This window comes from Phaseolus vulgaris, chromosome 9, assembly GCF_051622355.1.
Source record: "Phaseolus vulgaris cultivar YP4 chromosome 9, ASM5162235v1, whole genome shotgun sequence".
Classification (NCBI taxonomy): Eukaryota; Viridiplantae; Streptophyta; class Magnoliopsida; order Fabales; family Fabaceae; genus Phaseolus; species Phaseolus vulgaris.
The window spans coordinates 37,488,547-37,511,135 of NC_143506.1; the positions used below are offsets into that span (position 1 = coordinate 37,488,547).

Sequence of the window (22,589 nt, forward strand, 5' to 3'; positions counted from 1 at the left end):
TATTTTAAATATTTTAAAATAACATATAATTTCCTACCATAATTGTAGGTTTTAGTAATTGAGAAATCTATCTTCAAATAATCACATTTAAAAAAATTAGTGTCCAATAATAACAATCACACTAATAATAATAATGTAAAGTTTAAAATATATAATCTATAATAATGATAATAATAATAATAATATATAATATGTGATTTATAACTTAAAAAGCATTGGGATGTTCTATTTTATATAGCTCTAGGGTTGAGTTGGGGTTTAGGGTTTTCTCCATTCAGTAACAAACGCGGTCGAATCGGGGTCAACTCATCTTAACGGTGCGTTTTCCTGGAACACCTTCTTTGATTGATTTTCTCATTGGGTTTATAGTTTCATAATTTCTGTTACCTTTCTCTTTCTTTCTGTTAATTTGTGTATTTTATTTAGGTTTTGCATAACAAATGACACTATTTGATTTCAAAATCTGTGAATTGCACTGTGCCTACGATTTTGTGTGTGAACAATGATTGCCGACGTTTCTGTTTATTCTTTGCTGTGAATTCTGAGAATTTTTAACTGATACAGTGTAATGGATTCGGACACTGAGCCATCAAAATCCAAAACTCCCAAAAAAGAGAAGAATAAGAAGAACAAGAAGAAAAAAGATGTTGCCCCTCAACCTGATCCAATTGAGGTTGAGGTGGAGGTTGTCCGTGAGCACCCCAATATAACGCCTCCAATTGTTGGTTATTTTCCTTCGGGCTTTGATCCGGTGAAGAATCATGCCAATGGTCACGGTCCCTGTGATTTTCAACTTTACAGGCACAGGAACATGTCCAAGAGGATGCAGGTTGTTGTTCGCCCTCCTAGGTCTTCGGTGGAATTTGTTGGAACCAGTTTTTCTGGCGAGGCTGCGGCTGGACAGCGGTCCATGTTCGCGCTTGGAGTCCTTGACAAGGAAGCTGGGTCCCTGAAGATTGTTCCCATTGCTGGTAATAAGGTAAAATGCGAAGGGGAAGAACAATTTCATTTGCCTTGCTGTTGAATAAGTCAGTTTGTATTGTGTTAATTAGTGGTTGCTGTTCAGGTTTTCAGATTGGAGCCAAAGGTTAAAGCTGTAGGCGCGGCTGACAATGAGCCTGCGAGCTCAACACTTGAAGACATGACTCCACAGCAGATGTTTGCGGAGACTACTGCTATATGGGGAACAAAGAAGGATATAGAGAAGGCAATTTTTTTTACTCATTTAGCCCATTTTGCTAGCTATGCTAATATCAACTAGTAAATCTGTTTCCACAGTGAAAAGTTGATATTAATTTGTGGATGTTTACAGAATTGCAGTGGCTAGATACTGTTAGTTTGAGTGGTAATAGTTGTGAAAAGGGACTGTGTTTCTTAACATAGTAAAACCTGTTAATTTGTTTGCTCCATGTGTGTTGGGTATGCTTAGAAGGGAAGGTGGGAAATTGGTAGGGAAGCAAAGGTGTAATGAATGATTTTTTTATTTATTAGTGATATGTTTTATCTCACTAAGTGCGGTCAACTACATGAATCATGCAACATCAATTGGACTTGGTGAAAAACTGAATTCTCAGAGATATTATCATTCACCTTGAGATTCCTTTTAATAATTTATTCAAAAGTTGTTCTACTCCTTTTCATTTGTCTAAAATTTCTGCAATTTAACCCCTCATTGGTGCCCTTAGTCGCCTCTTTTAAACATGTCTAAATGGCCTTAACTAGTTTTCTGTCATGTCCTGCATAGGTGTCTCACACCAGTATCTCTATATATTGTGTGGTGACACATCCTTAGCGTTCTGATTTTTACTACTACTAATTTTTCTTTCATTCTGGTGTTATTCTTTTAATTTACAACATTGTCTACCATAAAAGATAACTGGTAATTTAGCCATATGATAAAACTTATGTTTTATAGGTATTTTGCAGTTGCAATTAACCCCTGATGCATTGCTCCATTTTAACCACTCAGCTTGTATGCCATGTGTGACATCTTAATTAATTTCTCTCAAATTTTGTAATAGTGATCTCAAGTACTTAACATAGAAACTTGTAGTATGGCATCTCCAATTTTTACCTCAATATAAATTATTTTCCCCTCATTTGTTCCTAAAATTGCAATGCACATCCTAAGCAAAAACCTTTGATTTCAAAGTTTGTCTCCAAAGCTCAAGCTTAGAGTTAACCTCTTTTGCTTCCTCAATCATAACTACATCATCCTCAAAAAAGTGTGCATTTAAGTGTCTTCCATTAGTTTTTTATTGGTCTTTGGACAAATTAGTCTTTGGTTGTCAGCTTTGGGATAGTATGTGAAGCATGTCTTATGTTAGTTTTCACTCAACTATATTTAGCTGACTTAATTGCAATTATTTTTAACTAATCTTTGTATCTACATCATTTTGCAGGCTAAAAAGAAACTAGCCCTCAAACAAGATGAAAATCCTGATTCTCAAAGGAATCTGGATGTGAAAATGAGAAACGTTTCTGTAAACAAAAGTGCTCTTGAAAGTACAGAATCTCATGTTTCTCGTAATGTACCACCATATGATACTTCTGCAACTACACCTCAGGAGGCTTATGTATTGGATAAAATCATTCTTAAAGGAGAATGGGATTACCTTGAAGACATTTATTGTATTTTGCATCAGGAAGAAGCGGACTTCAGTTCTTATCCAACATTTGTTCGCAACAGGATACAGAGATTAAGGAAAATTAAGGTATTGATACAGATATAACCCTTTTGCTTAAATTGAAAAAATTAGATGGATAGAAAGCAGTGTATTCAAGAGGCATTTACATAAAGAGGCAAGGCACTTACCTAAAACCCTAACCCTAAAGCTGTGTACACAAAATAAATATTAATAAAATTACATTACAATTCAACCGCTTAAAAATTATAACTTCTGAGTTTAGTTGTTTATCATCTGAAAACTGTTTGGGTTTTAAAGAGAGAATGTTTCAGCCGTACCAGTTATACTCTCCAACTGGCTAGATCTTGGAACGATGAGATAATCAACAATAATTGAAGAATTTATATTTCATCAACGTTCTAGAATTCTTTGATGGGGGATTTGTAAGAAATTAGTTAATACGATTACCCCCAATGTTATTGTCGTAGATTGGGGGACCTGAATGTGTATATACTAAGGCTAATTTGTCTTAGCTTGTCAACACTTACAACAGAAGAAATTGGGAGGTAAAATGAATTGAACTTCCGTAAATTAAAATCAAGTAATGCACTTCAATTTTTTGAGAAGATAGAGTCTAAATAGTTTAGGTACATAAGTTGATTTTAACGTATGAGAGAAGTTTCATTTATTTTTACCTTTTCATTTTCTTTTACTAATGTCTGATGAGATGTCTGTTATTTCAGTACTAGATCCTTTTTTATCCAAATACTCTTCAAGTTTGTTTTTTGTCTTTTCCAACTAAAATATCTGTGATCTATTGTTTATGTTTACAGGATGAATCAGAAAAGAGGAAGCATTCGTGCATATGCTCATACATCAATCATCTGATAAAGTTCAAAGATCAGCATTCCTTTGATGTTTTCACTGCAAAGGGCCATAAAATCCCCAACATCCTACGACATAAGTTTGCAAATATGTTTGCTGTTTCTGAATTAAGAAGGCTACCCCCTGAAAAGATTTCTCTCCTCGTATGTTATGTGTTGGTGCTTACGCTTTTTGCAGATGACTTCCTGACTGACTGCGTAGATATAGCAAAAGATCTGGGCATGAATGTTATGGCCGTGAGAAAAGTCTATGAGCAGTTAGGTTGCAAATTTTCGCGCCAGAAAAAATCTTGGGACGGTTGGTGTGCTACGCTTCCAGTCCCTCTTAAATTTCCCGAGTTAAGGGAAAGAAAGAGGAAAAGGTAGATGCATCACTTTTGAGCCCCTTTTAAGGTCTTTGACTTATCAAGTTGTTGGCCACTCTGATCTGATGTTAAACACTGTTATCTAACAACTCTTCTGATAGGATATTTGTTATTATTTCTATCTGCATACATCTGAACCCTGTTTGCCGTTTTAGTATTTTAAGAAGCAATTTTGAAATTGGCATACCCCAATTATTTTGATAAAAATAGAATCTAGTTCTGTATTCACAAACCTACCATTGAACAAACTAAACCATGAACACTTGTGGGAGAAAACACTATTATTTGTACTGATAAAACATCAAAACTATACTCCCTCTAACTGGCTACTGCCATTTCCTTGATCTTACAAACTAGCCGTGCAAGATAAATTTGGTATTTTAGTTCTTTGTGGCCTAGAATCACTTTAATTTGTGTTTGAAACCGAAACCTTATAAAGATCATGGATCATAAATGTTGCACTTATCTCTCTCCAACGAAGGTTTTTGCTTCCTCCATCTAGTATTATTCTTCGTATACCCTATGAGTATATTTGGTAGACAAAAATATATTTTGAAATCCCTTTACATATTTAGGAATGTTATCCAAAATTTCAGATTATTTGTTGGTGAAGATGTGTTTTGGATTGGATAATCTATGGTAATATGAAATTTGCTGGAACGTTAATTTTCATAATTATGTAAAATACATCATTTACACACTTTTGATTATGGTACGGCTAAAGAATGTGTTATAGAATATGCAAAATGTGAAAAACTTTTCTATTCTGAATGTTATAAACAGGAAAGAGTAAAATTTAAATTTTTGATAAATATGAAGGTGAACAAAAAAAGAATATGGGTGCAGGTAAATAGCCTGTGATATTTCTGCTCCTAAACTTGACATTGAACTTGTGGAATTTCAGGGCTAGGACCTGATATTTGATTTTGGAATAGTACCTCTTTAAATATATTCTTTTTTACCATACTATTTTCAATAACGTAGATAATTTGAAATACAAAGTTATGAGTATTTTTTAAACAAGGAATTTTTATTAAATTTTAACTCAGTATAAACCCTAAACTTTCACTGGCATTTCATTTGATTTGAATATTAAACATTGTCCATCTTTCATGCCTCCATCTTCCTCATATTCACCATTGTTTTCTTCCATTGCATATTTCATTTTGTTCCACTTCTTACCTTCTTAGTCACTACCACTGTTAGAATAAAAGGACAATGGTAACTTACATTTACTCTATTCAGCATTAATAGAAGTCACTTCAGAGTAAAATCATTCACTTTTAAAAGAATATGTATTAAAACAAAACAAAAATATTTCTAGGGTCTGAAATCAATTTTTTGCATAAAGATCACAAACTTATTTAGGTAATAATATGATACTAATAAGTTAGGATCGTTATTAATTCAAATTTACAGTTAAAAAATCGTTTAATGATAAGAATCGATATCTCACTTAAATTATAAAAAAAATAGGCATGACTAGAACCCAATACCGAAAATCTTAGAGATTAAAATAAAAGTTCAAAATATTTACGTAAATTAAATAGTTATTTGAAATAACATTTTCCTTTTTTTTAAAGCGTGTACCTTTCACATAGGCTTAACAGAAAAGTAATCGGTTTCATATAATTAGGACTTTTCTTCCTACAACCACATAGTTTCTAATCGCACTAACACAACTTTTCTTCTTCTTTTTTGTTTGGAGTGAAGTTAGTAATATGGGGTGCATAAAGAAGAATCTATAATTATTGTGTTTGTTGAACAAAAATACTTAAAACGAGTTTTTGTAAATCAAAATTTCACACTTCAAAGTATTAGTATATAAGTTTTTATATTCGTTGTTACAATAGCCGCTGTTAAATTTTTTAGGGATAATTTTGGTGAGAAAATTTGATTGTGATTTAAGAGGAGAATGACACCAAATGATGGAAACTTAGGGTATTTTTCATGGAAAGGTACTAAGAAGGATCTTAAACTTAAGTCCCATAAGAAATTTTTATTAAACCAAATTTATATGATATGATTGAGGTTTTTGAAATTAAAAGTTGAGTCTTATATAAGCCTTTAAGCCTTGATGATAAAATGTATTTCACTAATTAAAATAATTTTTTAAATTCTAAAAAGTTTAAGGTGTAAAAATATATATGACCGTACTATTGAAATAAATATTATAAAGCTATAATGCGAGGTTATTAAAAGTGAGGTCAAATTTTAAAATCCATTTAGAGAAAAATCAAATTATGTGAGTTTCTTATAAAACTTATAAAGAAGGTTGCATTATAGATAGTTTTTAGAAAGGATATATGTATGAAATATTTAATTGAAATAATATGCATATGGTATAAAATATTTATTCATAATATTTATAAAAGAATATTCATATGATCATCTAAAATATTAATGTTTATAAAATTGTTTAACAAATAATAATTTTACTATACATTTATTATGTAATTAGGTTACATTTTGGTTGGGAAAAGTAAGCATTTGAACTTGGTTAAACTTATTCTAAATTTTTGTTATGAATAAAGACTTTGATCTAGGTCTTTAGATTTTGAGTAGTTATTTTCTTTGAGTTGAAATTCTCTGAAGTAAAGAATTACAAATAACAATAGTTATTTATGTCTTTGATAAAACCTTAAGATACATGATCTGGAAGCAAATGTGACTTGATCATAATATCTTAATTTATATGCATAGATTATATTTTTGTTTCAAATGTAAGAAAAATGTTATATTGAATTTTTGATAAATAGAGAATTGTTTAAAATTCTTTAAATATGATACTCTTGTTGAAATGTTGATAGAGTGACTAAATTATGTATGTTAAAGTATAAATTTTCTTAAACTGAATTTTGAATATTGATAGTTTGAAATAAAAAGTCCAATTATATCGATATTTACAAATAAGTAAATAAACAGACTCTAGATTTTCATCCTCTTATATAGTTATATGTGATTGGAAGGTTGCCATCAAATATAATTTTGACAAATAAAATTAATTTATATATATATATATATATATATATTGGAGTTATTAGAAGAATTCTTTAACTTCATTGATGATCACCAACACCACATCTCAAGAATGCATGAAAATGGTAGTAAGAAAGTGTAAATGGTATATTGGATTAGATAGTGTGATTATTTAGCTTTCATGACACCAAAGATCTAGTAACTTTTTGACATGTGACAATGCTATTGTCCCCATTTATAAGAAATGAATTAGTAGATGTCATATTCAACAAATTTATCAAGGATGAGGTGTCCTATCACACATGGGCACAAACTAGAAAGTGAGGAAAAGGTCAAAAAACTTATCAATCAATAAAGGTAATGTCACATTTCCCTTATAATCTTGCATTTATATTTCTCAACAACATGCTTCTAATTGTAATCACATTCATAATGGTTTTCTTTACTAGACATATTTTACAAAGAGGCAATATTAAAATGAGAAAGATTTTTTTTTTTTTACTTTAATATGCTTTATTTGATTGAGGAGGTGGATGGTAGAGAAAGTGATTCAAAGAGAAAGTGATTTATACAAAAAAAAAATGAAAGAAAGTAAATGAAAATTGAGATGTTTTGGTTTAATGTAAAGATAATAGATTTAAATAGAAAGTTTATTAGTATATGTAATTACTTTGCTTGAATCCAAAAAATGTTGATAAGTTATTGCTTTTTGTGTGAAGTCAAAATTGCTCTTGATATATACTTTAAAATATAAACCTTTGTTGTTAGAAAAATGAAATGAGAAAATGAAATATTTCTTAAATATTAATTATTGATATAAATTATTATTTATTAATTGACAGCAATAATTTAATAAAGTAAATAAAAATGAAATAAATAAATGGGGGCAAAATAGTCATTTACACACCATATTTAAAAATCCTCTATTTTCTATTTCATACATAATTTTCTCACATTAATTTTTTATTTTATTTCTCAAAGTCACTCAAATCATCCGTACTAAATACCCAAAATTCTCACAAATACATTTGAATATTTCATTATAACATAAACACCATAAAAGAAGATATAAAATTGTAAGAAAAAAAATGGAAATTTAGGTTAGACATTAATTAGTTGATTAGTAGTTTGAGTTAAATATGGTTGAAGGTTCGGGTTGATGTTATATAAATTAATTAAATCATGTTAAATTAAATATGAAGGAATAATTGTTTTAAAATATTAGATATTTAAAAGTGCTTGCATGTGATGTGGTTACTACTCACCCTTCTCGAAAAAATATCTCAATTTTTTTTATATGGAACACTTTTACTTTCAAGGTTGATGATATTTTTTATTTTTTTTAAAATCTCACAACAATAAATAAAGATTAAAATATTTAATAATATATAAGTGGGTATAAATCTTACTTTATAAGTCGGTTTTATGAGATTTAGTTATGCTCAAAGTCCACATCTCAATATGACATCAGAATCATTTAGAGTTTATCATAATGAAAATTTGTTAGCCTTATTAGATCACCCGGACTATCCATAAATATATAATTTCATACACAAATTGTCATTGAGATTAACATATTTCATAATATATAAGTGCGCACAAACCTCACCTTATAAGCTGATTTTATAAGATTAAGTTAAACTTGAAATCCACTTCTTACTCTAGTTATTTTTAATTTCTTTTTAGGATTATCTCTTTGTTAACGGGAATAAAATTTGTGATACAATTTCTACTTTATTTTCAAATTTATATTTAATTTTAGACCTTAACATTAATTTTTAATGAAAATTTGTTTCAATTTACAAACTTAAATTAGTATTTTTATTTAATTTTTTAATGAAATTATTTCTATACAACTTTTACTAGATGTTACATTTTAAATAACTTATAAAAAATAATTTTATTAATTTAAGATTTAAATACTATAAAAATTGTTTATATTAAACTTTATTAAAATGAAGTAACAATAATAAAGTGATAAAATGTCCCTATTTTAATATATTTTAAACACGTACATATTATGTTGGATTTCATTTATATAAGATAATTTTGTATTAACATAAATTATTTTAAATGTAATAAACATGAAAATAATTTATAATCTAACATAATTTTTGTTGCCATTATATAATGACATATTACAGTCATAACATTTTAGATATGTTTTTCCTTTATTATCACACATTAATTTTTGTTGTTTTTTAAGTGAGTTACTAATTATTATTTTTTTATATAATAAAGAGCTAGTTGATAAAAATTTGAAATACAAAGATCTATTAAACAAAGGGGCATAGAAACTGATTACATAACTTAAAATTAGACTGAAATTTTCAATTTTTTAAAATTTATTGTACAATATGTCTTGTATGTAATCTTTTTACAATTTTTTTTATATTATGTTTTGTTAAATATATAAAAAAACTAATATATATATATATTTAAAATATCTATTTTAAATTTAGGTGGACTTGTGTAATTCAATGGAATAAATCGAAATAGCATTTAACATATTATATGTTAAAGAAAGTTTAAATTGATTCAAATATAAAGATAGATTAGATAGTTCATATTCACAAATCTGAATGAACTCTTTTTTACATTTATATCTGTAAAAAGGATAGCTTATATCTCAAAATAATTACTAATAAATCCTTAAATAAAAATTAATTTTAACGATAAAAAATATAATTTAATTTTAAGAATGATAGTTACTATATTAATCAAATTATATATTATTTTATAAATAAAAAATTATTAATATCTAAATAGTTTTTATTATTAATAAAAATTTATAAATTGATTTTGAATTAATTACTAAAATTGTAGTTATCAATTCGAAAATAAATTAATAGTTAAAACTGATGGGAAAAAACGCACGCGGGAGTAACATACAATCACGAATTAACTGCAGAAAAATAAACAATACAAGATTTAACGTCGTCAATTGCAACCTACATCTACACGGACAACTATTAGGTTTTCATTCTATCCTGTTACACAACCATAACAAGTACAATGATCTCTTTAAATAGAGATTATAAAATGAACACAGTGATTAAGCTCACTCACTAAACATGGTGTCTAATCAGTCCAACCAATTAGTCACGACTTCATAACCAACAAAAATCTTATTAGTTAATTAAATATTAATTTAAAAATTAATTTATAATTTTTTATTAATAATAAAAACTATTTTAAATATCAATAATTTTTTAATTTGTAAAATAATATCTAATTTAATTTAGTAAATATAGTAACTAATTATTTTTTTTAAAAATTGATTTATATTTAATAATTAATTTACAGTGTATTAAAATTATAAGGTATTTTTTATGATATTTTCCTCTGACATTAAGATTAAAAAAGTTTCAGAATTTCACAAAATCATTTAAATAAAATTGGTAAAATCAGAAATTAAAATAGAGAAAAAAGTAGTAATTAAATTGGCATCCTACAACACATGGTGTCATAAACATGAAGGCAAGAGTGGTGGGTCAGCTCTACATGTGCAGGGAAAGTGTCCTATAAGAATATCTTATTTCATTATTCCAAATAAATAGCCAAAAAAAAATGGTTCTGTTTGTCTTATCCCATAATCAGAACATATTATTGGATCATATCATTAACTTTAATTACTGAAAATGACTTTGCATAAACCTTTTCAATTTCTTATCCAAAAGGTCGTTTCATCAAAGTGTACGTGCACTCTTCCTTTCATTCATTATAATTCATGTTAATATTTTAAATATATTATAAAGAAAACTGGGATAAACAAATAAGAAAAAGAAGACAAATATATGAGAAATAATATTTTTTCTATTTTTTTATTAAATTAAAATAATTTTTTTAAAAATATATATGCAGTATACTCATTTTAGATAGTTAAATATATAAAATATAAAATAAAGACTCAATATGTATACAAACAAACATTCTAGATAATTAAAAAAAAAAAAAAACCTAGAATAAAATTAAAAAATAAAATAAAGAGTAGACATATATTAAAAAAAAGATACATATAAAAAAAATGAATATTTTTTTCTTGTAGAAGACTTATGTTAATATCACTTTTTACATTAGTTTTTTAATTAACAAACAATCATTAAAGTAATCTTAAAAAATTCAAATATTGTTCTATTATTAAAAAAAAAAGTATATAGCCTTTTATTTGTGTGAGTAGCTACTTTCATTTTTTTAATCTCCATATATATATATATATATATATATATATATATACTTTCCTTAAATACAAAGTCTGTGCAAACAAATTATAAGGTTTTAAAAACAATCTATATTTAATAGTTGTATATTAAGTATTTATATATTTCACTTAAAGAACATATTCATTCATTCTAATTTTTAATATCCAACACAACAAAATCAATAAATAGAAATCAATTTTAGATACAAAGATAATTAGTTGGTACAGTGACTAAATTAAAAATTATTTTAAAGATTAAAAAATTATTGATTTCTAAATTAATTTCTATTATTAATAAATAATTTCAAAATTAGTATCTAATTATCTACCAAAGTTTTAACTATCAATTATTTAGATCCCAAATTTGGTAACAAAAATCTTAAAAGCTAATTAGATACCGATTTAGAAACTATTTATCAATAATAACAACTAATTTAAAAACCAACAAATTTATTTAGTTTTTAAAATGATCTCTAATTTATTCAGTTTAACAATTAGTTATTTTATTTCTAAAATTAATTTTTATTTAATAATTTTTTGATATTATAATAAATATTACTGTATGTAGTGTTGTATAATAGTATTAAACAAATAATTTTATGTCTTGTCAAAATAAAACTATATATACATTGTACATATGATATTAAGACTTGTAATCTTCTATACTACAATAGAAGCATCCAATAAGTAAAATAATATTGCAATTTAAAAAAAAATATTAACTTTAATTACTTTAATAATAATAATAATAATAACTAATAATATTTAAAATATTAATAATAATAACTAATAAGACGAAATGAAAGATACAACCATCTTTCTTTTCTTTTCTAAAATTACTATAATCTATTTTGGACATTAAAAAGGATTTATCTGTGAATATTTATAAAAAAGGAAAAGTAAAAAATAAAACTAACTCATAAACTAAAATTAGTATATATACATGTGTTAAAAATAAAAATTTGAAAAAAAATATAAAATATAATTTCTACAAATTAAATTATATATAAGTAAATTTTAATTTATAGATTTTCTTTTCACTTTTCTAAAAGTTCTTATGCAACCATATGTAAATATAAAAAAAAACACGAAAAACCAATAAAACAAAAATATTTAAAACATAAATTGGAGAAAAAGTAGATTTAAAAAAAAAATACCCTCTCATTATTAAGAAACCATAAGTGTCTTATTCTCAAAATTGTTGTTTATATTTAAAGACTTGTGTGGATCGACCAACGCGATTCATATTTTGTGAATCAAACGTGGAATGAGCTATACGAGACAAATCAACCTGCATTGTCACTTCTACTTATAACCCATTATAGAAAACTACTCCTAATTTTTTTCTTTATCTACCTTCATATTTTCTCTCAATTTCAAATATCAAAATTAGACCTTAAAACATTAAAAGAGAAAACATTTTTTCCTCCCAAATTAAGTTTAATCAAGTTTTTTATTCCTTATAATTGATTTTTATTATTGTTATTTATCTTATAATTTTATTTTGAAATTATCCATGTAATCCAAACCCTTTTATAAAAATCTTTATCATTTAACTCTGGCAAAAAAAAATGTAACATCTAAAGTAAAAATAAATGATAAAGAGAGTGTCAATCACACTAGAATAATTTACTTTTTAACCTTTATTTAACTTAGTGTCCATTAGAACAATATTAACATAATTTTTATTTATCTATTAAAATTAGCATTTATTAATTGTAATTCTTTTTACAATACCTTGTATGTTTTTAAAGAAATAGTAGTTTATTATAATAATTATATTTTGACGACTGTGTTATTGTCCATTCATAAATAATATAATATCAAATTTTCTTATATTAAATGAATAATTATTGTTTTTTTAAGAAATATTATATATATAAATAATATTACGATCAAATAGTCTCTTAATTGACCATCATACAATTGTGTATTAAAGTAAATGAACAATTAATTTAGAATAAGTTGTACGAAAGATTATGTTATACACTCTTAATCATAGCACATACATTATTTAATAATAAAAAAATATATCAATACTATATAAATAGACATACAATAAACAAAATAAAAATACATTATTATTATAATATTTATTGCATTTAAATATATAATACTCATTCAGATGTCGGAAAACCTTTTACAAGGCGATAGAAAACCGAAAGTTTTACGAAGAAAGTGAAAAGAAGGGAGCACATGGGCAAAGATAATATCTGATTGGAATTACTATCTGAACCCCTTTAAAACAACAATATACATGTTATTTCTCATTCTCTCTAATGTTAGCATTTTTTTCTTCATTACGTTGACATTGTTTTATCATAAGTTGAATTGATGAGCATGGCTACACTATATTCCACTACCATCAAATCTATTTCGACAAAGTAACAAACATGTTTGTCGGTCCATTTAATTACTGATTATTAATAACCATCACTCCTCAAAATACAAGTAACATCAACTAAAGTGTGATTCCACAATCTTATCCTAACATAAAATTTAAAATTAAAAATAAGAAGATTTCATATATTAAAGACTAACGAGTAACAAAGAAATTATGAAAAAGATTAAAAAATTATCTTTAATTTAAAATTTAAAATTAATATGTTTGTAAGTTAGAAGTTAAGTGTAAGTTAGAAGTTTCACTCTTTAAATACTTTAATTTTTAATTATTTTATTTCAATTGTAGTCAACATGTACCACTTTATTAAAAATAAAAAAACAGATAAATATTTGTTTTAATAAAATTAGGGCGTGAGTATTATTTTGTAAGATCTCAAAAGTGAGAAGAATTTATGAAGATAGAATATTCAGAAAAGATAAAGGTTGAATTAAAAAAAAATTATTTTCAATACATTCTTATAGGTTGAAATTTATTTAAAAATATATGAAATTTATATATTGATATATGGAATTAAAGGTAGAATTAGAAAATGTAATTCTACATCTTCTTCTGATAAATATTTGGTATGTTATTTTAATTACAGAATTGGTTGTTAATTTTCTGAATAATAAAAAAAAAACCTCAACAGTAAAAAGTAATGTCAAATCTTAAAAAGAGCAACAAAATCCTAAGATGGAAAATTGCTTATAATAGTACTACAGGTATAATAACTTCTCAATTAGGTCATGTTGCCATAGAATAATCAAAAGTTGTCACTTACCTTTATTATTAGTTCAACAATTAATTAGGATTAAGACACTTTTATTACACATTTTTATAACTTCATTTTTACTACTTTTATATAAAGTTTATTACATGAATATATACTCTTTATTTAGTAAGATTGATATGAAATTTATATTAAAAATACATAATGTGTTACTAAAGTCAATTTCATGTCGGGAACATATTCTTTCTAAAGTCAATTTCATGTTGGAAGAAATTCTAAAAACCTAAGTAATTAAAGTAATTAAACAATTTATTTATTTCCAAAAGGTAATATTAAAGTTATATTAATCAGTGTTAATATTTGACAAAATTCAATTGCACCACTTTAAGTATTTCTATTGTTATTCGACAAATTTAATTTCATATTATTTTATCACAAAATATTATAGATTTAACTTGAATTATAATTAGTTTTTATCTCTTATATCTATATAGCTTCTAAACTTTCTATATTGTTTACTTTTATTTTTCAATATTTGTTACGTTAGTTCAAAACATATGTAGCATAGACACTAACACGGATACTAAAAATACTTATAATTTTACATATCTATATATTATATAATTATGAATTATATAAATTAACAATAAAAATTTATGTGCAAAAGTATGTTTAGTTTTTTTGCTATGTTTCTCATGATTGGTCCAAAAGGATTTGTTCCTTATTTTTATAATCATAATAAAATTTTATACAATAAGTTGAGATTTTAGAAAATTAATACATTTGTCCTTTTAAAATTGTGTTAGAACCGTGCTAAAATTGTTAAAAATTCAACAAATATTTCTTAAATTGGACACTTCATCGTTACGTGTTTTACAAATATCGTACGATGTCAGTGTCCAATACAAATGTCCAACACAGACACACTATTTAAGAGACGTATCCGGAAATCCAAAACAGAGAAAAGAGATAAAATATAATTTTTTTAATATTTTTTAGTTGCGATGATTTATATTATTGTTAATATGATAATATAAATTTTTTAAAAAATAACGTAATCCTTTAATTAATGATGAGTGTAGGAGAAGTGTGTGTAATTTTTTTGACAAAGAAACCGGTAAAAGTAAGCAACAATAATTTCACTAAATTTGCCGGCGCTACTTAACAGAAAATTGAAGAAGAAGAAACATTATTCCATTTCATTTGACGGTGAAAATTGAAAATTAAACCAACATTTTTATTTATTTATTTATATACTAATAATAAAGATTAAAAAACTTAATAAAAGCACGTAACCCATATTTATTAATATTAAAAAAATGAGAAGACGATTAAAAAAAGTTTCCATAAATGGAGTGTCGATGCTCCTTCATCACAGAGCAACTTCACTCACTCATTCACTTTCACTATGCTCAACAACGAACGGTGACCGTTAGATCTCATTCTCCGATCACCGTTGGAATGGCGTGTATCTGAATCAATCATTCATTCATTCATTCATTCTTTCAACCTTCCTCTTTTCTTCTCTCGCACGATTCTTTCTTCGCTTTCACTTTTCGCTGCGCTCCTTTATTCTATGCATCGTCTTCTCCACGCGCCTTTCTCTTCTCCGATCGCACTCTCTCACACGCAGGTTCGTTATCGTTAACTAACTTCCACTCTCAATGCTGCTTACTCTGTTTTTTTTCTCACTCTCTTCACCAATTTCACTTTCCTTAATTAATGTTATGCTGTTTTTCTTCTCTAACTCTGTTGTATCATGAAACAGATCTAAAGCTTGTACTGGTTTATTTATTGAGATTGTGACTGCACTGGTGAGAAATGAGGTTGGAGTTCGTGTGTGTGTTTGTGGTAATTCTGTTTGGCCTTGCGAAATTCGGGAAGGCAGAGATTTACATAGTGACGGTTGAAGGAGAGCCTATTGTAAGTTACACGGGTGGTGTCGATGGCTTTGAAGCCACTGCGGTGGAATCTGACGATGATCACAAGCTTGATTCCACGAGGTGTAATGTTTAATCATAATATTCTTCTATACTTTATTATTATTATTATTATTTAGTGTTGTATTATTATTATTATTCTTACTAAGTTAGGAATCGCGTGTTGAATTTTTTATTTTACCTTGTTTTTAAATTAAATTCCCAGAAAAGAACGTGGTTGTGGAAAATTTTGTCAACGATTGGTCGGATAAGGTATTCTTTAAGATAATTTGTATTGATATTATTTTTTTATATACAGAATTTAATACAATGAAGAGATATGGGTTGAGACGAGAGGGAAGTGTAAAATAAAATTATTGATGTTAATGCCTAGAATTTTTAAAAAATAGTGTTTAATGGATAACATAATATGTATACATTTTTCTAAATATAATAAAGTGGTGATATTCCTATATGGTGACTTGTGAATTTGGCTATTACTTTTTTTGTTTGTTATTCATCGCGTCACTCTGTTTTTGCGATGCTTTTCCTTTACGTGAATTAATGCTAAGTGCGTTGTTGACTAAGGACTGAATAGTGAGTTTTTGCTTAATTTTTGTGATGTTTTTAATCTTGTTTTAGTGAGGTGGTGGTTTCTTATGCTCGCCACCTTGAGAAGAGACATGACATGCTTCTCGGATTGCTGTTTGAGAGTGGGACGTATAAGAAACTCTATAGCTATCGACATCTTATAAATGGGTTTGCTGTTCATCTTTCCCCCGAACAGGTGATGTCTTGTGTTGTTATCTTTTTTACTATGTTGTGGTTATGTTAATAATCATATGTTGAGTTTTTGAGCTTCATCTGTCTATCCTCTTATATTAGTAGGCAGAAACTCTTAGACATGCTCCTGGGGTGAAATCTGTTGAGAGGGACTGGAAAGTGAAGAGGCTCACAACACATACCCCACAATTTTTGGGGCTTCCAACTGGGGTGTGGCCAACAGGAGGTGGCTATGAAAGGGCTGGAGAAGACATTGTGATTGGATTTGTAGACTCTGGAATCTACCCTCACCATCCAAGCTTTACCACTTATAACACTGAACCATATGGGCCAGTTTCGAGATATAGAGGAAAATGTGAGGTTGATCCTGACACTAAAAGAAGTTTTTGTAATGGGAAAATTATTGGAGCACAACATTTTGCTAAAGCTGCAATAGCTGCGGGGGTATTTAACCCTTCAATTGATTTTGATTCACCTCTCGATGGAGATGGGCATGGGAGGTCAGCCCTGATTCCCTTTTTATTGATTTCCGCACTTGGAAGTAGGAATTCTTCTGATGCTCTTACAAGGGGTCCTATGCTTTGCATAAAAGAAAACTATTTCTGTGTCTTATAAACGTAGGAAATGGGTAATACCAATTTGATAACGGTTGTTCTTTTAACAATTGCCCATTCTTCTTGCATCTTCATCTGGCAGTCATACAGCCTCTATTGCAGCTGGAAGAACTGGAATTGCAGTGAGGATGTACGGACATGAATTCGGGAAAGCAAGTGGAATGGCTCCACGTGCCAGGTGAGGAATGACGCCTCCCCAATTGATCACCTTTTGATTAAAACGGGGAACTACTTGATGTTTTCTGTATTCAGGATTGCTGTGTATAAAGCACTTTATAGACTTTTTGGAGGATTTGTGGCAGATGTAGTTGCTGCAATTGATCAGGTATGCAAGTTTGCTGTATGTTTATGATGGTGTTTTATCTCAAAATGATCTGTTGACCTTGCAACAAATTGATGACAGAAATTTCCTTTTAGCTCATTGACTCTGCACGAAAATCTCTGATGTTTTACTTCACTAATCTTGAGGCAATGTTCTAAATTGCTTATGACGAAATGATTCCTCAGTTTTCTTATTTTCGAATGAAAAAGTCTAACTCAAAATTGAAGCTCATCATAAAATTAAACAATCACGTATATACTTAACTTTTTAAGCATTTATCTCAAGATGTCTAATTATTTAAATTTGAACGTGAACAGGCTGTGCATGATGGGGTGGATATACTTAACCTATCAGTTGGACCAGATAGTCCTCCATCAAACACCAAAACTACGTTTTTGAATCCTTTTGATGCTACACTTCTTGGAGCTGTGAAAGCTGGTGTATTTGTCGCACAGGCTGCTGGAAATGGTGGTCCTTTTCCCAAGTCATTAGTTTCATATAGTCCATGGATAGCAACAGTAGCAGCCGCAATTGATGATCGTAGATACAAAAATCATTTGATCCTTGAAAATGGAAAAATCTTAGCTGGAATTGGGTTGTCACGTGAGTTCTCAAACTTCTTACTATGTTTCTTAAGATGTAATTTTCTTAATCATGGATTGATGCTTGGAGATACAATGTCGATGATTATGATGGAAATCTTACTTATAATTGAAGTAAAGAATAAAAAGTAAAAAAGAAAACCACATTGTTCAGGTAGTCTCTTTTCATTTTACGGCTTTGCTCAATAGATTATTTCAGCATTGTTCTCATACGCGACAAGAAGAAAATAGAAAAGACAGTATAAGTCATAATCTTTTCTTTTCAAATAAAATCAATTAGTTCTGAGTGTAGATGTGAATCACTTTGACGAAAAACCTAATGCCTTTGTCAAATAATCTTATGTATTTTTCTTTACAATAATTGACGAAAAGCATATACTAGATTAATTGTATCAAGTTGTTTAAAGTTATTGAAGAAAAAAGTATGAGTATTGTTATTCCCTCATTCATGTTTAATTTATAAAAAAAATAACAGAAATGTGGAATGGTATTCATCTCTAGTTGTCTAAGGTATTTTGGTAATATAAGTTATTATGTGAAAAGATAATGATAGTAGCATAGTCTTTAATACACTCTTTCCAACTCGCTATTATCATATTATGGGTTTAAATTCGTAAGGTTTGTTTTAAATGGGAGTATAAATGCCGTGCTGGTGGGTATGCAAATTCATGAGTTGTTTCTAGCAATTAATTTGTCATTTTAGTGTTCTGCAAACTTCATGCTTATGTGCCAAAGCATATTGATGGTTGTCCACAATTCATTTACTTTTGTTGCTAATGTCTTTTGCAGCTTCTACACGTTTAAACCAAACATACACATTAGTTGCTGCAAATGATGTGCTTCTAGATTCTTCGGTTACGAAGTACAGCCCTACTGATTGTCAGAGGCCAGAAGTTTTTAATAAGAACTTAATAAAGGGAAATATTCTTCTCTGTGGCTATTCTTACAATTTTGTTGATGGTTCTGCATCAATAAAGCAGGTCTCAGAAACAGCAAAGGCCCTTGGAGCTGTTGGATTTGTTCTCTGTGTTGAAAATGTTTCTCCTGGAGAAAAATTTGATCCGGTCCCTGTCGGCATTCCTGGGATTCTTATCACAGATGCCAGCAAATCAAAGGTACTTGAATCACATATAGGTAGAGATTGAAGATCAATGCTAACTGTTTGCATATGTTTTCTTGTACCCGATTATTTACTCCATTTTTTTGTATGTTTTTATCACTATTTCTTTTATCACAAAGTGTGCTATATATAATTATATGGAACATGCAAACTCTAATCTTCAGGAACTGATAGATTATTATAATATCTCCACACCAAGAGACTGGACTGGAAGGGTGAAGACTTTCACAGGTAAAGGTAAAATTGAGGACGGTTTGATGCCTATTCTCCATAAATCTGCACCACAAGTAGCAGTATTTTCTGCTAGAGGACCAAATATAAAGGACTTTAGTTTCCAAGAGGCAGATCTTCTCAAACCAGATATATTAGCTCCGGGATCTTTGATTTGGGCTGCTTGGTCTCTAAATGGAACTGATGAGCCAAATTTTCTTGGTAAGTAATGGTTTGACTAAGTTGCTTTTAATGTTGATGTTTTAATTTTTTTTGCCTCTATTCAAACAATTACTCCCTTTCATCTCAAATATATAAAAAAGATAAAAATCTTGTTCGTGTCAACAAATCTCAAATAATTTAATGAGATTATCCTACAATACCTTTCATATATTTGAGATTTTATTTCCCATAACTCTGCTTTATTCTTGAGACGAAGTTTTAAGAAAAAGTAGTTTGATAGAAAGTTTATTCTTTAAATGTTCATACAATTAAATAATGCTTATTAAATTTCTCAATTGACGTCAATTAGTGTTTTTAGAAAATTACTTTTAGACCATCATCTAATCATAAGTCAGCATATAATTATTTTAAAGGTTATAACAATGCTTAGTTTTGTCACATGATACTGTAAAATTTATTGCGGGTGATAGGTTCAGTCTGCAATATCCAGAAAAAAGTGTCTTCAAATTTGCCCATAGATCTACTACTTTGAAAGACTTCGGACCCTACGCATGTGGCAGGATTTATTAGCATTTTCGGAAGAATTGTTGCACTATTAAGTACGGAAGACAGAAGAAAAACATGAAATAAAATATATCATCAATATATTATAGAAATTGATTTATTTAAGCAGTTTGTGTTTGAGCAGGAGAGGGGTTTGCCATGATATCCGGGACTAGTATGGCTGCACCACATATAGCTGGAATTGCTGCTCTTCTAAAGCAAAAACATCCACATTGGAGTCCTGCTGCCATTAAATCAGCCTTGATGACAACATCTACAACTCTAGACAGAGCAGGAAATCCTATTCTAGCACAGCAATATTGTGAATCAAAAGCTATGAACCTGGTCAGAGCCACTCCTTTTGATTATGGGAGTGGACACGTTCATCCAAGAGCTGCCTTGGACCCTGGTCTCGTCTTTGACGCAGGTTTGTTCACCCCTCCCTCTCTAATGTACTCCTCTCCTGGCACGTTTGTGTTCTGAGTTGATCAATAAACTTTAATTCCCTTGTATGTGAGAATTTAAGGTAAGTAAAATCCAGGAATTTCTGTGACAAGAAATGGGCATTGGGTTAAAGATAAGTCATTTAAAAAAAATGGTTAAAATAGTTATTCTAAGATATTGTTGTTCCTTTATGGAAAATATTGTGTGATGACTTCCTTTGGAATCTTCTCTTACTAAAATATGTACTTAAATATCTTTCCAGTTTTGTGAATGTATTTTAAATTTTGTTAGAGATTTCATATCAATTAATCGTTTAAATATTTTATAAATTTAAATATTTTATAAGTAATCAATTAATCGTTTAAATATTTTATAAATTTAAATATTTTATAAGTAAGTAGATACAAACTTAATTTCATAAATTGATTTTACAAGGTTTAATTTAAATTATTTAATCAATTAGATATTTTATAGTATATAAGTAGTTACAAACTTAATTTCATAAGTCGATATTACGAAGTCTAGTTAAACTTAAATTACATTTCTTAATAAATTTATAAAAATCCGTTTAAGTATCAATATGTAGAGCAAGAAAAAAAGAAGAAGGAAAAACTGCTTAAGTAATTTTTGTATTGATTTTTCAGGGTATGAGGATTATCTTGGGTTCTTGTGCACAACACCTGGCATTGATGTTAATGAGATAAAGAACTACACAAACTCGCCATGTAACTACACCCTGGGCCACCCATCAAACTTAAACACTCCATCCATTACAATTTCCCATCTTGTAAGAACTCAAATTGTGACGCGAACTGTCACGAATGTTGCTCATGAGGAAGAAACCTACACGATGACAGCCAGGATGCAACCAGCAGTGGCCATTGACGTGAACCCTCCAGCAATGACCATTAGAGCAGGTTCATCACGTAAGTTCACTGTGACACTCAGTGTTCGGTCAGTGACAGGAACGTATAGTTTTGGAGAGGTGTTAATGAAGGGAAGCAGAGGGCACAAGGTGAGGATCCCTGTTCTTGCCAATGGATACTCAAGATAGATAGCTTTAGTCTGGTCAGCAAAGAAAAGTTATGCGTGTAATATTCTTTGTAACTCGTGGAAATAAGGTATGTACGCCCTTAGATTTATTCACAAAATATAATATGGTATTCAATAGATGTAAAGGTATAAGCAGGTGTAAGGGGAGACTCCTGCTTTATTTTATTCCACATTTCAAGTTTTGCAAATAACATCTTGTTATTTATTAAAATGCTTCTTCTTCTTCTCAAGGTTTTCCATGTATCTCCCCCTTTTTCCAATGTCAATATCAAATTTCTTATACCAGGTTGCAACGAGGTTCGCAATATTTGTAGACACAGATACACTAACACTTGTAGACATTTGTTAACATTAGTAGACATATATTAAGAAAGTGTACAATTCAAAAAAATATTTATTAAATTTATGATAATTATAACATGATTTTAACAATTTTTTTTTAAAAAAAATACATTAATTTTTTAAAAACTCAATTTATTGTAATTTTTTTATTATAATTATAAAAATAAGAAACAAATATTTTTAACCAGTCAAGAAAAATATATTTTTACTAAAAAAATCTGAAACATATTTGTGCATATAAATTTTTATTGTCAATTTATATAATTCTTAATTTTATAATATATA

General features: G+C 28.2%; 2 protein-coding genes across 3 annotated transcripts; both read left to right on the plus strand.

The window, feature by feature from the left end:
- Positions 1-211: 211 nt before the first annotated feature.
- On the plus strand, positions 212-4,083 carry LOC137821157 (DNA binding / DNA-directed RNA polymerase). Its single transcript, XM_068625620.2, has 5 exons — positions 212-317; positions 565-979; positions 1,067-1,207; positions 2,403-2,714; positions 3,461-4,083. The coding sequence occupies exons 2-5, from the start codon at positions 569-571 to the stop codon at positions 3,875-3,877; spliced, it is 1,281 nt and encodes a 426-aa protein (XP_068481721.2). The 5' UTR covers positions 212-317; positions 565-568; the 3' UTR covers positions 3,878-4,083.
- Positions 4,084-15,479: 11,396 nt separating this feature from the next.
- Positions 15,480-22,192, plus strand: LOC137820391 (subtilisin-like protease SBT2.6). Of its 2 annotated transcripts, none has more exons than XM_068624463.2 (11): positions 15,480-15,802; positions 15,938-16,172; positions 16,731-16,875; positions 16,977-17,371; positions 17,568-17,663; positions 17,738-17,810; positions 18,125-18,410; positions 19,199-19,524; positions 19,694-19,961; positions 20,611-20,892; positions 21,554-22,192. In XM_068624463.2, exons 2-11 carry the CDS (start codon positions 15,991-15,993, stop codon positions 21,961-21,963), a joined length of 2,463 nt encoding a protein of 820 aa, XP_068480564.1. In that variant the 5' UTR covers positions 15,480-15,802; positions 15,938-15,990; the 3' UTR covers positions 21,964-22,192. The 2 variants fall into 2 exon arrangements, 1 of the variants encoding a protein (XP_068480564.1); XR_016515524.1 differs by having other exon boundaries at positions 15,491-15,802; positions 20,596-20,892.
- The last annotated feature ends 397 nt before the right edge of the window (positions 22,193-22,589 follow it).

Excerpts from the sequence above, each read along its gene's own strand:
- LOC137821157 (XM_068625620.2), top strand. The coding sequence starts at position 569 with ATGGATTCGGACACTGAGCCATCAAAATCCAAAACTCCCAAAAAAGAG. Across the intron at positions 980-1,066 it reads TTCCCATTGCTGGTAATAAG|GTTTTCAGATTGGAGCCAAA; the intron begins GTAAAATGCGAA and ends GTTGCTGTTCAG. Across the intron at positions 2,715-3,460 it reads AGAGATTAAGGAAAATTAAG|GATGAATCAGAAAAGAGGAA; the intron begins GTATTGATACAG and ends TTATGTTTACAG.
- LOC137820391 (XM_068624463.2), top strand. The coding sequence starts at position 15,991 with ATGAGGTTGGAGTTCGTGTGTGTGTTTGTGGTAATTCTGTTTGGCCTT. Across the intron at positions 17,664-17,737 it reads GGAATGGCTCCACGTGCCAG|GATTGCTGTGTATAAAGCAC; the intron begins GTGAGGAATGAC and ends TTCTGTATTCAG. Across the intron at positions 20,893-21,553 it reads TGGTCTCGTCTTTGACGCAG|GGTATGAGGATTATCTTGGG; the intron begins GTTTGTTCACCC and ends TTGATTTTTCAG.